Source organism: Bos indicus x Bos taurus, chromosome 2 (assembly GCF_003369695.1).
Source record: "Bos indicus x Bos taurus breed Angus x Brahman F1 hybrid chromosome 2, Bos_hybrid_MaternalHap_v2.0, whole genome shotgun sequence".
NCBI classification, from domain to species: Eukaryota; Metazoa; Chordata; class Mammalia; order Artiodactyla; family Bovidae; genus Bos; species Bos indicus x Bos taurus.
In genome coordinates this window covers 89,658,510-89,673,247 of record NC_040077.1, presented here as the reverse complement: position 1 = coordinate 89,673,247, position 14,738 = coordinate 89,658,510, and the positions used below count along the sequence as shown (strand labels likewise).

At 45.6% G+C, this 14,738-nt stretch overlaps 1 protein-coding gene across 8 annotated transcripts in view; it reads right to left on the bottom strand.

Annotated features, from left to right (window-relative positions):
- Positions 1 to 213: 213 nt before the first annotated feature.
- Positions 214 to 14,738, bottom strand: part of CFLAR (CASP8 and FADD like apoptosis regulator) — a 54,444-nt gene continuing 39,919 nt past the window's right edge. For 7 of the 8 annotated variants that reach the window (XM_027564251.1, XM_027564216.1, XM_027564226.1 and 4 more), the window contains 2 exons: positions 3,680 to 4,196; positions 1,335 to 1,496 (listed from right to left, as the gene is read on the bottom strand). In XM_027564251.1, coding sequence (XP_027420052.1) covers positions 1,358 to 1,496; positions 3,680 to 4,196 — 656 coding nt within the window. In that variant the 3' untranslated portion in view covers positions 1,335 to 1,357. Of the gene's footprint in view, positions 1,497 to 3,679; positions 4,197 to 14,738 lie in introns of all 8 variants that reach the window. The other variant, XM_027564242.1, reaches the window with a different exon arrangement.

Here is a 14,738-nt window from a genome sequence, read left to right as displayed (position 1 = left end):
CCTTATTCCTCTCATCTTGAAGGCCTGCTCCTGGAATCAAAGTGCCTCTACTCCACTCCATAACCCTTGCCAGTGAGCAAAACACACAAGCAAACCCTTAACGCTCTTCTCCTTGAAATCTGTGAGCTGACAAATGGTATTAACAAAAGTGACAAAAGTAAACAGACAACATAATATAATTTAATATAATTTAATAAATAACTTTTATTGTTGTTTTGTTTTTTGCTTTGTATTTTTTTTTTTTTCCCTCCAAGTGGCAAGTGGCACATGGGATCAGTTTCCCAACAAAGGATCAGACTCAAGTCCCCTGCAGTGGAAGTACAGAGTCTTAATCTCTGAACTGCCAGGGAGGTCCCCCTTTCGGGATATTTTAAGCAATAATACTCTTCCAGGTCATGCTCTCCAATCCAAGGAGGAAAGGTATGCATATGTGCCATGTCCAACTCTTTGAGATCCCATGTAGCCCGCCACGCTCCTCTGTCCATGTGATTCTTTGCACCTTGAGTGAGCTTTGGCAGTTTGTCTCTTAAGGATATAGTCAATTTCATAAAAGTTTATGAGCATAAATCTGCCAATAAAAATTTCAGCTTTAATGTCCCTATGGGATCTGTAGTGGTGTCTTTCCTTACTAACACTCCTAATTTGTGTGCCTTTTCCCTTATCATTCTAGCTAGTGCATGCGTGCTAGAACGCACAGTAGCTCAGTCGTGTCTGATTCTTTCCAACTCTGCCGAACTAGAGATCAATCTTACTAGCTGTATGCCACAAATTTTGCTATTTGTATTTTCATTGTATGCAATTAAAGATATTTTCCAATTTCCCTAGACTTTTTTGAACAGGGGTATTTATAAGTGTGCTGTCTGATTTCCAAATATTTGTAGATTTTTCAGATGCTATTTTTAGGCTCATTTCTTCATAGTCTGAGAATATATTTTGTGTGGTTTCAGTCCTCTTAAATATATTATTTTATGGCCCAGAATATAGTCTGTTGTGGTAAATGTTTCATGAACATTTGCAAAAAATGCTCTACTGTTTTTGGATGGTGGTAGTTTAGTTGCTAAGTTGTGTCCAACTCTTGGGACCCCATGGACTGTAGCCTGCTGGGCTCCTCTGTCCATGGGATTCTCTATGCATGAATACTGGAGTGGGTTGCCATGCGTCCTCAAAGGGGATCTTCCTGACCCAGGGATTGAACCTGCGTCTCCTGTGACTCACTCCTGCATTGCAGGTGAATTCTTTACCACTGAGCCACCAGGGAAGCCCAAGGAAAGAGACACAAGACAGCCTGTTCTCTGCGCTTTCTGCCATATGGAGATACAACAGGAAGCAGGTTCTCACCCGCCATGATGTTGACTTTTTATTTGTGAGAGAGGAAGAGATTCTTTCTCAAAGTGTGCTGCAGCCAGACATAGTATCGCTCCTTAGCAGACACTTTGCTGTTCCAATCATACACCAGGCGGTTGAGTTCAGTGTGGAGTTCCAGGAGCGAGTGCTTTCTGGAGGGAACGTAGAAGGCAAAAATTAATCCCATGCAATTATCAATGAGGAGACAGATTATCATCAGAATGAAATCAACTCACAGATATGAAAGTGCTGTAAAACTGTCCCTTTCTAAATAGTCTACAAGCTGCTTAGCAAATGATCTAAACAGGTTTGCAGCAGTCTGGTTTGATGACCACAGTCCCCTCCCCCAAGAGGCAACTCTGTGCAAATGCAGGATGAATGTAAAAGGACAGGCCAACGATGTGGCTGGCCCATGGCATTTCCACCTTGGAAGGCTGAGTCACCCCTGCTCTAGCCCTCCCTTTACTGTTGAGCCATCCTTGAGGAGGCTAGGTGTCCCAGGCCCTGAGATTTATTCCTGGGGTCCCCCAAGCGACGAAAGATGCCTTTCACAAGTGACTTGGAGATACTCTAAATTGTAATTAGTGGGCAACTGAAAAGGGACTACTAATCTTCATTTGAGGCACAGTGAGGCTTGCTTCCCCCTAAAGGAACACCAGACCGCTGATGGTTCCCTTAGAAAAGTATTCTTGCCAATAATCATCAAAAATGTCCAAGCAACAAAGACTTGCAAACCTGTACTATCTGGTACCATTTTTTACCCATCAAATTGTCAAGACGTGGGGAAATAAAAGAGCACACAGTATTAGTGAAAACTCAGGGATGTAGACAGTCTCATAAAAGCAGCCCTATGGGAATTCCCTGCAGTCTGGTGGTTAGGACTCAATGCTCTCACTACCAGGGTTCTGGGTTCAATCTCTGATTGAGAAACTAAAGTCCCTCAAGCCACATGGCATGGCCAAAATTTTTTTAAAAGCTGGTCTAACTGTCCTAGAAGACAATCTGATAAGATGTATCAAAGGTTTTTAACATGCTTATTGGACTTCCCTGGTGGTCCAATGGTTAAGAGTCTGCCTGCCAATGCCGGGGACAAGCGTTTGATCTGGGAAGATTTCACATGCCAGAGGGTAACTAAGCTTGTGTGCTACAATTACTGAGCCCGTACTCTAGAGCCTGTGCTCTGCAACAAGAGAAATCACTGCAATGAGAAGTCCGCAGACTGCAAGGAAGAGCAGCCATCACTCTCTGCAACTAAAGAAAAGCCTGAGTGCAGCAAGGAAGACCCAGTGAGGGCATAAATAAATAAACATATTTTTTAATGCTTGTCATTTGACACAGTAATTTAATAATTTAATGCTTGTCATTTGACATAGTAATTCCACTTCTTGGAATTTTCCCTTCAATAAAACAATTTAGAATAAGCACAAATACTGACCTAAAAAGATGTAAAAACATTGCCCAATGCAAAATATTGCGCAAAGACTAAAGACTGGCCAAGGAAATTATGCTGTAACCATATTATGGACTACTCTGCAGGTAGTAAAATGCTATAGAAATGTGATTCCTGACATGTAAAAATAAGCTGTTACACAAACTAAAAGCATGTTATAAAGTAACAGTAGATTATGATTTCATTTTGGCTTAAAACACATGCTTATGTATAATTGTATGGGATCCAAAAAAGATCTGGAAGGTAATATATTGAGATTTGGTTAACAGGTTGGTTCTGGTAAGATGGATTAAAACTGCTTGTTATGTTCTGCTTTCAGCATCTATATCTCATGGTTTGGTGGTGGTGGTGGTGGTGGTGGTTTTCTTCCCAGTAAGAAGCATGCATTACTTTTGTAATATGAAAAAATAAACATTTCTTAATTTTGAAGAAAAATATCCAAACCACAAGCTCTACTAAATATCCTTCTAAGGCACAAAGCATTCATAAACTGTGCAGAATCTATCTCAGACTCTTAAGGCAACCGCAACAAGGAATGAAAAAAATCCCCCTGAAGAGAAGGGCATCAAACAGCGGCACTTCCATCTTGGCGCATGTGTGCGTGCTAAGTCGCTTTAGTCATGTCCGTCTCTTTGCGACCCTAAAGACTGTAGCCTGCCGGGCTCCTCTGTCCACGGGATTCTCCAGGCAAGAATACTGAAGTGGGTTGCCATGCCCTCCTCCAGGGGATCTTCCCAACCCAGGGATCGAACCCACATCTCTTATGTCTCCTGTGTTGGCAGGTGGGTTTTTTTTACCACTAGCACCACTTGGGAAGGCCCTTCCATCTTGGCAGCAGAAAATAAACAATTGGGGCCAGGATCCATCACAGATTGGGCGGCTCACCTTTCTTTCCACAGTTTCTGGGAGAGGCACTTCAGGTACAATGAGGGTGAGCTGGAGGGCCCCTCCAGCAGGGACACATCTGCTTTGCACAGGCTCCAGAAGAAGTCAGCTTCTCGGTGAATCAAATCTTGGTAGGGCCCAGGCTGTCTGGCCTTGGAGTCTGCACTTTTCACTGACGGCCCGTCCACCTCCAGGAAGCTGCTGTCCTCCAGCTGGCCCTCTGATTTCACATAGCTCTGAATAAAAAAGAGCTTTGGCTTCCCTGAGAGAGAGGGGCACGTGTCTGCCATGAACATTCTTCTGATATGATCCAAAGGGACCCCAGAGTGAGTCTGATCCACGCCAAACACGCTCTGGGAGCCCCCTCGGCTCACCAGGATACACGCAAAGCTGTCAGAGTCTTGGTGCTGGGGCATCTGGGCAACTTGGCGTAGAATGTTGGTTATATCTTTCACAGTGAGATATAAGAAATGCTTGACTTCATAGCCCAGGGAAGTGAAGGTGTCCCGAAGAATGTCTGGAAAAAGAAAGATGAAAAACACAGGAGTAAGGAAAGCTCAAGAGACACTGGATCACAATTCTAAACATGGTCTGTTTCTGCTTTTTGTGTCATAGTTTGAGGCTTTACCCTGGTGGCTCAGACGGTAAAGAATCTATCTGCAGTGAAGGTTCTATTCCTGGGTTGGGAAGATCTCCTGGAGAAGCAAATGGCTACCCACTCCAGTATTCCTGCCTGGAGAATTTCAGGGACAAAGGAGCCTGGAGGGCTACAGTCCATGGAGTTGCAAAGAGTTGGACACGATTGAGCAACTAACATTTTCTTTTCTGAGGCTTTAAAGGTCCTGAGCAGAGAAGGTAGGCTGCAGTCCATGGGGTCGCTAGGAGTCGGACACGACTGAGCGACTTCACTTTCACTTTTCACTTTCATGCATTGGAGAAGGAAATGGCAACCCACTCCAGTGTTCTTGTCTGGAGAATCCCAGGGACAGGGGAGCCTGGTGGGCTGCTGTCTATGGGGTCGCACAGAGTTGGACACGACTGAAGTGACTTAGCAGCAGTAGTAGCAGCAAGAATGTAGTTAAGCTATTCACTGTTGTTCTTCTGCCAGACCAGGAGGTAAGGGCAAAAAAACCAATGAATTATATGTATATATGTGTGTGTGTGTGTGTGTACAAAACGCCATAATGAAGAGATATAAAGAAGGTGCCAATCTCTTTAAAATCCTATGACAAGCAACCTCACTTGTCTACATAGGGTCCCGGAGTGGTAGACAAGGCGCAGCAGCACCTCCCGCTAGGCAAGGTTTCTGAGGGTGTAGGCAAGGCTTCAGTGCCCAGTTCTGTGCTCAGGTGGGGCTGTACCATGAGAGAACCTGGACAGGGACCCCAGTGCTATCCCCTCTGCTTTATTCCAAACTCTCCCTTTCAGGAGTCACTCTCCAATCATGGAGCATTCTCTCCTCTAGGGGGCAGAAGCAAACAGAGAAACACCAGACTCAAAGCTCTTTTGTTTACTTGTTAGTCTGCTCAAAAGCCTCTTTTCACTGATAGATTGACTCCATTATCAAAGCCCTTGAAAGAAAGCCACTTCCTCCCTTTCCATCCTTGTATGCAGGGGCTGAACAGAACCCATGCTATCCTGCACCTTACTTAATTTCTTGCTTTGATCTGGGCTGCCTGCAGGCTCTGGCTGGGCTGTCGCAAGGCAGTCAGCAGGCCACTGCATGAAACTGGGTAAAAGAGAAAGCCTTGGAATCACAAGGTCTGAGTTTCAGTCCTGACTCTTCCACCCACATACGGGTCTAAACCTTGTCTGGTCCTGAAAGAAGGCTAACTTACACTAACACAAGAGCTAAGAAGGAGATGGGAATCTGCGGTCTAGAAGAAGAGAAGGAAAAAGAATAAAGCTGGAAGTGGATCCAAAAGCCATACAGGTTCTCAAGGCCAAGCATAAGGCCAATCAGAACACCAGACCTGGATGGGCCTCAGACAAAGACAGAGGATCCCTTAAAATATTCAGGCAACACTCACCCAATGGACACAGTCTGAAGAGATCCCAGCTGGCATTTCCCATTAATAACACACCTTTTTCTCTATCAGATGATGAGGACTGAGGCTGCTACTGCTAAGTCACTTCAGTCGTGTCCGACTCTGTGCGACCCTATAGATGGCAGCCCACCAGGCTCCCCCATCCCTGGGATTCTCCAGGCAAGAACACTGGAGTGGGTTGCCATTTCCTTCTCCAATGCACAGAAGTGAAAAGTGAAAGTGAAGTCGCTCAGTCGTGTCTGACTCTTAGCCACCCTATGGACTGCAGCCTACCAGGCTCCTCCGTCCATGGGATTTTCCAGGCAAGAGTACTGGAGTGGGTTGCCATTGCCTTCTCCGGGAGGACTGAGGCTAGCTGTTGTGTTTTCTTGACCCAGCAAGAACATGGATATAAGCCAGTGTATACAGGATGAAGTTCATGATAGTGTGGCTTTGAAGAAATGACATCTGTAACTTACTCATCTATAAAATGGATCAGTGACTAAACCATGTCCTCCAGAGGGTGGCTGTAAGGATTCACTGACATTTCTGTCAAGATGCTTTGCAAACTGTGAGTGCTTATTCAAATATAAGATATTAGTTTGGGGACTTCCCTTGTGGTCCTGAGGTTAAGAATTCACTTGCCAATGCAGGGGACATGGGTTCGATCCCTGGTCCAGGAAGATCCCACATGCCATGGGGCAGGTAACCCCACGTGCTGCAACTACCAAACCCTATGTGCCTAGAGCCTGTGCTCCGCAACAAGAGAAGCCACTGCAGCGGGAAGCCAGCACTCCACAACAGGGCAGCCCCTGCTCACCACAACCAGAGAAAGCCCGTGTGCAGCAACAAGGACCCAGTACAGTCAAAAATAAATATAAAGTAAGTAAATAAAAAAATTTTTAAGATATTAGTTTTAAAGAATATAAAGGCAGCCACTTCACCACAAATCATAGAGCCTGCCTGCAATGCCTCTCTTGCATGAAATCTACTTCCTTAGAAACCAGTGTGCCAAGTCACTTCAGTCGTGTCTGACTCTGTGCAACTCCATGGACAGAGGAACCTGGCAGGCTACAGCCCATAGGGTTGCACAAGCAAGAATACTGGAGTGGGTTGCTATTTCCTTCTCCAGGAGATCTTCCCAACTCAGGGATCAAACCCATGTTTCTTATGTCTCCTGCATTGGCAGGCAGGTTCTTTTAACACTAGTGCCACCTGGGAAGCCCCTTAGGGTGAAAGCTAACTAAAAGGGACTCAGTAGCCAGATTCAGATTCTGCACCCCCATGCATCAACAGTAACTTGCCTGTCCTTCTTTGCAACTAGAGGAAGAAAAATGTGGGTGTTGAGTTTGGAAAATAAAACTTCAACCGACTGCAGAAGTCCCACTTCTCCTACTCATCTTGGAAACTCCACACCTGACCCAGCCCTAGCTCTGTAAAATTCAGCTGTTCCTTTATTAACTTCCTGAAAGGGGTTTCTTCTGGCCTGACAGTACAGGGCTATTAGGGAAAAGCTAGAATCAGCACTGCCCACCAGTTTGGGGACTACTGAGATGAAATCCAAAAAATCAAATATAGTAAAATGTCATGACAACATTCAGTTAGAATGTGTTTTGACTGAAATGAGCTCACATTTATCTTAATACTACCTACAAACTGGGATTCATTAAATAAATGTATAGAATATAAAAGAAAGGGTGGCTGCTTCACCAGTCTATTTACAATCACTTACTGAGTAACTTTAATAAACCAAGCTCAAGTTATTACAAAGCAGATGAATGCAACACAAGTGTGCATCATATTCTTAGTGGAAAGGGGAGTTTTGAGGTCAAACATGAAGGACAAATGCAAGATTGACAAGACTTAACCAGGTTTCTTTACTCAGAAGTAAACACTGCTCAGAAGCTTTAAGGCCAACATGCATCGCAAAGCTCCTAAAGGGGAACAAATTATTCTCATCTATTAAAACTCGCTTGACCTCAAAACTCATGCTTTACAAAGTTCCTCTTCCTGTGTTAGAGAAACACTATGGTTATGGGATACAGATGAAGTAAACCATGTAGTTCCTATTCTTCAAGAAGCCCACACCCTTGTTGGAGAAGCAAAGAATATCAGTCATTTCAGTTGCTCAGTTGTGACCAACTCTTTGCAACTCCATGGACTGCAGCACATCAGGCTTCCCTGTCCATCACCAACTCCTGGAGCTTGCTCAAACTCATGTCCATCGAGTCAGTGATGCCATCCATCTCATCATCTATCGTCCCCTTTCTCCTCCTGCTTTCAATCTTTCCCAGCATCAAGGGTCGCATCAGGTAGCCAAAGTATTGGACTTTCAGCTTTAGCATCAGTCCTTCCAAAGAATATTCAGGACTGATTTCCTTTAGGATGGACTGGTTGGATGTCCTTGCAGTCCAAGGGACTCTCAAGAGTCTTCTCCAACACCATAGTTCAAAAGCATCAATATTTCAGCACTCAGCTTTATTTATAGTCTAACTTTCACATCCATACAAGACTACTGGAAAAACCATAGCCTTGGCTAGACGGACATTTGTCGGCAAAGTAACGTCTCTGCTTTTTAATATGCTATCTAGGTTGGTCATTGCTTTTCTTCCAAGGAACAAGTGTCTTTTAATTTCATGGCTGCAGTCACCATCTGCAGTGATGCTGGAGCCCAAGAAAATAAAGTCTGTCACTGTCTCCACTGTTTCCCCATCTATTTGCCATGAAGTGATGGGACCAGATACCATGATCTTAGTTTTCTGAACGTTGAGTTTTAAGTCAGCTTTTTCACTCTCCTCTTTCATTTTCATCAAGAGGCTCTTTAGTTCCCCTTTAGTATCTACCATAAGGGTGGTGTCATCTGCATATCTGAGGTGATTGATATTTTTCCTGGCAATCTTGATTCCAGTTTGTGCTTCATCCAGCCTGGCATTTCTCATGATGTACTCTGCATATAAGTTAAATAAGCAGGGTGACAATATACAGCCTTGAGGTACACCTTTCCCAATTTGGAACCAGTCTGTTGTTCTATGTCCAGTTCTAACTGTTGCTTCCTGACCTGCATACAGATTTCTCAGGAGGCAGGTCAGGTGGTCTGCTATTCCCATCTCTTTAAGAATTTTCCACAGTTTGTTGTGATCCACACAGTCAAAAGTTTTGGCATAGTCAATAAAGCAGAAATAGATATTTTTCTAGAATTCTCTTGCTTTTTCTATAATTGCCAAAGGATGTTGGCAATTTGATCTCTGGTTCCTCTGCCTTTTCTAAATCCAGCTTGAACATCTGGAAATTCTTGGTTCACATACTGTTGAAGCCTGGCTTGGAGAATTTTGAGCATTACTTTGCTAGCATGTGAGATGAGTGCAATTGTGTGGTAGTTTGAACATTGCTTGGCATTTCCTTTCTTTGGGATTGGAATGAATATTGACCTTTTCCAGTCCTGTGGCCACTGCTGAGTTTTCCAAATTTGCTGGTATATTTGAGTGCAGCACTTTCACAGCATCATCTTTCAGGATTTGAAATAGCTCAACTGGAATTCCATCACCTCCACTAGCTTTGTTCGTAGTGATGTTTCCTAAGGCCCACTTGACTTCACATTCCAGGATATCTGGCTCTAGGTGAGTGATCACACCATTGTGATTATCTGGGTCATGAAGATCTTTTTTGTATAGTTATTCTATGTATTTTTGCCATCTCTTCTTAATATCTTCTGCTTCTGTTAGGTCCATACCATTTCTGTCCTTTATTGAGCCCATCTTTGAATGAAATGTTCCTTGGTATCTCTAATTTTCTTGAAGAGATCTCTAGTCTTTCCCATTCTATTGTTTTCCTCTATTTCTTTGCAGTGATCACTGAGGAAGGTTTTCCTATCTCTCCTTGCTATTCGTTGGAGCTCTGCATTCAAATGGATGTATCTTTCCTTTTCTTCTTTGCCTTTGGCGTTTCTTCTTTTCTCAGCTATTTGTAAGGTCTCCTCAGACAATCTTTTGCCTTTTTGCATTTCTTTTTCTTTGGGATGGTCTTGATTCCTGTCTCCTGTACAATGTCATGAACCTCTGTCTATAGTTCTTCAGGCACTCTGTCAGATCTAACCCCTTGAATCTATTTGTCACTTCCACTGTATAATCATAAGGGGTTTGATTTAGGTCATACCTGAATGGTCTAGTGGTTTTCCCTACTTTCTTCAACTTAAGTCTGAATTTGGCAATAAGGAGTTCATGACCTGAGCCACAGTCAGCTCCCAGTCTTGTTTTTGCTGACTGTATAAAGCTTCTCCATCTTTGGCTGAAAGAATATAACCAATCTGATTTTGGTGTTGACCATCTGGTGATGTCCATGTGTAGAGTCTTCTCTTGTGTTGTTGGAAGAGGGTGTTTGCTATGACCAGTGGGTTTTCTTGGCAAAACTCTGTTGGCCTTTGTCCTACTTCATTTGGGCCAGGTGTGGGCACCAAGGTGGCACAGAGCGGGTGGCATGGAGGTGCTGGGTTCAGCAGGAGCAGGCCAGGGACAAACCCCTGATGCTCCCTGGTGGTACAGTGGTTAGGATTCACTGCAGCCTAGGTTTGATTCCTGGTCAAGGAAGCCTTTCTTCTTCTCCCCCTGCCACCTACTGATCTCCCTGGCACAACCCTACCACCCTTTTAGCTCACCCTTGCTCCGCCAGCCTCAGCGCTGTGACAGCAGCCCCCTGGGGCCCTGCAGCTCTAGCCCAAGCATGATCAGGCCACCTCCACTGTCCCCAGGACACACCTTTTGTCCACAGTGGCAACCTTGCCCACTCCAAGCTGTCTACCACCAGCTTCTTCCGTCTTGGATGCCCTCGCCACTGCTTGGCCTCTCAGCAGCACTGCTTCCACCATGACCCACCTGGGGCCTCCCAGTGCCTGCCCTCCTCCCTGCTGAGGGGCTGTGGCTGGTGCCCCTCGTGGCTGCAGTGATGCTCCTGGGCTTGTGCTAGGGCTCCTGCTGTTGGTGGTGGTAAGGAGGTGGGGTTGGATAGGGTGGGGTTAGGGGTGGGCTGGTGTGGGCTGGGGTGGTCGCCGTGGGTGTGAGCAGCTGCACGATGGTGGCCACAGCAGGAGGTGCAGGAGGGGTATCTACATCTACGAGTGGGGCCAGTGGCCATGAGCACACCTTCCTTACCACGTGCCTCATGCCAGCAACTGCTATGGGAGGCTTAGACATTGTGCCAGGTCCTGGGCTGGCTGTGACTCTCGTGCGCTGGTGGTGGCTCCAAGAGGGTCCTGGTCTTAAGTGGGCTCTGGGAGGCAGACCAAGGCACTCAGGAGGCATAGGAGTGAAGATGAATGTGGACCTGTGCTGGTAGTTACACCACAGCGCAGTGGAAGTGAGAGAGCACGCAGATACCAGTGGGGCCAGCAGGGAAAACCTTGCCAACCAGATGGGAGGCTGTAGGTATGCTCTAGGCAGAGATGCCTGCCAGGGTGGACTACCCAACCAACACGGTATTCCACCTGCCTGACCACGGCTCTCAGTCCTACGACAGTGATGCAAGATTTACCCAGAAGACCTCCCTCCCCAACTCCTAACCAAAGGTGGGCACGCGGGCACACACACACACACACACAGCTCCCTGTTCTACACACACCTCACCTAGTTATGACATCCAACAGTTTCCCATTCCCTCCAAACTATCTATCTATCCAGGATACACTCCATCCCCTCTCCCCAACCTGTCATCAACTTCCCTTAGGAATTCTCCCCAGGGGTAATCGCACACCACAGTCTCCTTTTAGCCCAATCTTGGGCTCCTCTATCACCAAAGGGTTTCATGTCTGTTTACAGACTGTTTTCTTGGAGGTGAAGTGGACGGCCAGTGAAGTGCACCAACATAGGGTAACGGCGGAATCCCCTGCGGAAAAGGAGCCCCCATGGGCCAAAGGGTGCTTGCCATTGCCGCAGGAGGTTTCCTCGACAGCTCTGCCGAGGCCTTGGGCATCAGTGTGGATCGCTGACAGTGTGGGACGAAGGTGCTTGTGGCCATGGTTGGTGGCCACCCCACGTGTGTCAGGGCATGGAGCAGAATGATCACATAGGAGAGGGGGCGGCAGTGAGCCGGGTGCTGGGAGGTTGGACTCGGAGTGCTCGGATGTGTATAAATGTGCATAAAACAATGACTGACATGTCACATAGAGCAGCAGGAGTTTAGGTAAAATAAGAGATCAGAGTAGGGAAAGTCAGTGTGGTCCGAGACACCTGAAGAGGAAATTATGGGAAAGATGTAATTCAGCTGTGGTTCCCCCCAAAAAACAGCAGGGCAAAGGACAGGCCTCCAAGTGGAAGGAAAATGGTGAATAAAGACAGAAGAGTGAGAAAAGAAGTGGGGAGTGAAGGGGGGTAGGGCTTGTATAAACCTGACTTTCCATTTGTTCAGATACACCGATCAGGGGTTTTACTGGACAATCCATTTACTGGACACACAAAATTATAAGCTACTTTACAAACGTTTTTTTTAAGCTACAAATGATGACTAGTAATTCCTTCAGGATTAGCTTTTCTTAGGAGAAAACAATATTAATAATAAACATGTCAAGTGCATGTCAAGAGAGGCTTCTGTGGTTCCTTAGGCAGCCTTAAAGTCCTCTGCTTTTCCACATACCCACCACACCTTTTCCACGATCCCAAAACTCCAGAAGCTCTGAAGAACTTAAGTTCTTTTCCCTAACTTGTTTTGTAACAAAATCTTTCCTGAACTAATGAAAAGCTATTTATAGCCTTTATTCCACTTAGCACAAATATTCATTTCTTTTGCTGTAGAAATAATCACAGATTATGGGGCACTACCCTAGACCCCACTGGAGTGTTCTATAAATTGCAGTATATGTACCATATCATCATTCTGAACTTTTAAATTTTGAAATACAAGGGTCTCCAATAAGGGCTTGTGGACCTAAAATTCTTCTTTATATCCTAGATTTGTGCTGTCTGTGAAAAAGGGGTTTGCTATGTAGCACTGATTTAAAGGGCTTCCCAGGTAACTCAGTGGTAAGGAACCTGCCTACCAATTCAGGAGATGCAGGTTCGATCTCTGGGTCTGGAAGATCCCTTGGAGAAGGGAATGGCAACCCACTCCAGAATTCTTGCCTGGAGAATTCCATGGACAAAGAAGCCTGGAGGGCTGCAGATCAGGGGTTCGCAAAGAGTCAGACATGGCTGAGGGCACACGTGCACGCACACACACATTGATTTAAAGGGAAATTTCATTAGTGATTCTAGGTTTCCAACTGAATGGTTGCTTAAGTCTCAGAGGATAAGAATGCTCAGAAAGGGCTTCCCTGGTGGCTCAGTGGTAAAGAACCTGCCTGCCAATGCAGGAGACACAGGATAGATCCCTGATCTGGAAAGATCCCACGTGCCACAGAGCAAGTAAGCCCATGTGCTACAACTATTAAGCCTGTGCTCTAGACCTAGGACCTGCAACTACTGAAGCCCACATGCCCTACAGCCCATGCTCCTCACGAAGAGAAGCCACTGCCATGAGAAGGCCATGCACTGCAACTAGAGTGTAGCCTCTCCTCACTGCAACTAGAGAAAAGCCTGCCCAGGAACAAAGACCCAGCACAGCCACACTAAAAAAGAATGCCCAGGAAAAAAAAAGCATACACCACAGACTTCCTGGTTCCATACACTCTCCCCCTGCCCAATTCCCAGGGAAGGATCTTTAATAGTCTGCTAATGCCATGGGAGTTAAGAGGGCGAGGCTTCTCTTCCTTGGCACTCAAGCTGGCAGGCAACAGTGGCTGCTCTAAGGGAATGTAGCCTCCATCACCATCTCAGGTGTCAGACTTCCACATGTTTTCAAAGCTCAGCAGCAGAGGCCACCATGGCTGCTCTGATTCCCCTTGCTGAGATTTGTTTATATCTATCAGTACAGGAAAATGCTGCTGATTTGGGTTGTCACCCATTCCATTAAGTGAAATCGAGGAAAGGGGCTGCATAACCCCAAGGAGCAGCCAAGCTCCAGTCAACACCCTTGCGAAGCTCTCTCTGTGATCAACTTTCGGCTTTCAGAACCACTGCTGCTCTGTTAGAAGAGAAAGTTTACTTGCGCAAATTTCCCAGAAAAATGTGCAGTATCTGTTAGAGAAATCTACATCTTAGCCTAGTTAAAAGAGCACACAAAAATCTTCAAGCTTTTCAGAAACAGTGAGGGAGAAAAGATGAATAAATACATCCTCTTAAAATCTGCAAACACCATCTTTCATTCAGCCTAAAAACCCCAGCCAGAGCCCAAGGTCAAGGTCCAGAGTCCACGTGTCTGTGATTTGGGGCTTTCACTTCTCCCCTCCTTAACAAGATGCTCTGTCAGGGCACCTTGAAGCAGGAGCTCGTGTAAGTCCAGCTTTGCTAGGTCTCTGACACAGGTGACACAACCCTGAGGACACCAAGCACAAAGCCACTGAACGGAGACAATTAGCCCAAATCCTTAAGCCTCTACGTCTGCTCCAAGAAGAGGCTACTGACTTCTCTAAAGAGTCTTCTCAAGGATGAGCCACTTAAAAACAAAAAAAAGTTAAAAAAATTTTTAAAAAGAATGAGCCGCCAAATGGTAACCTTATCTTTGTTCACAATATGGCTCTGAGGCCAGTCTCTACCTGTGGCCTCTATACCTGCTTCACATAGGGCCAAGCGTGGTGATTTGCACATGGTAGGTGCTCAATAAACGCTTATGGAATAAAGGAAGAATAAACCTATAGAGCTTTGGGGAAATCACATACTCTGGATAGAAGTCCCACTTTTTTGTGAGGACAGGAACAGATAGGTGTAAGGGAGTCTGCTCAATTCTACAGGTACAAAGGAATGGTTTTAGAAACATACCATGACCAATAGAGCTGATTCCTTCGTTCACTCACCCAACAAATATTTACTGAACTCTAATGTGCCACCCAGTTTCAGGTTCTGAAGACACACAGCAGAAGCTTACCACCCTCATGGCACTCACAGCCAAGTAGCTAAAAACAGAGGCTTTGCAGTCAAGCTTTCAAATCCCAGCTCTATTACTTAATGAGA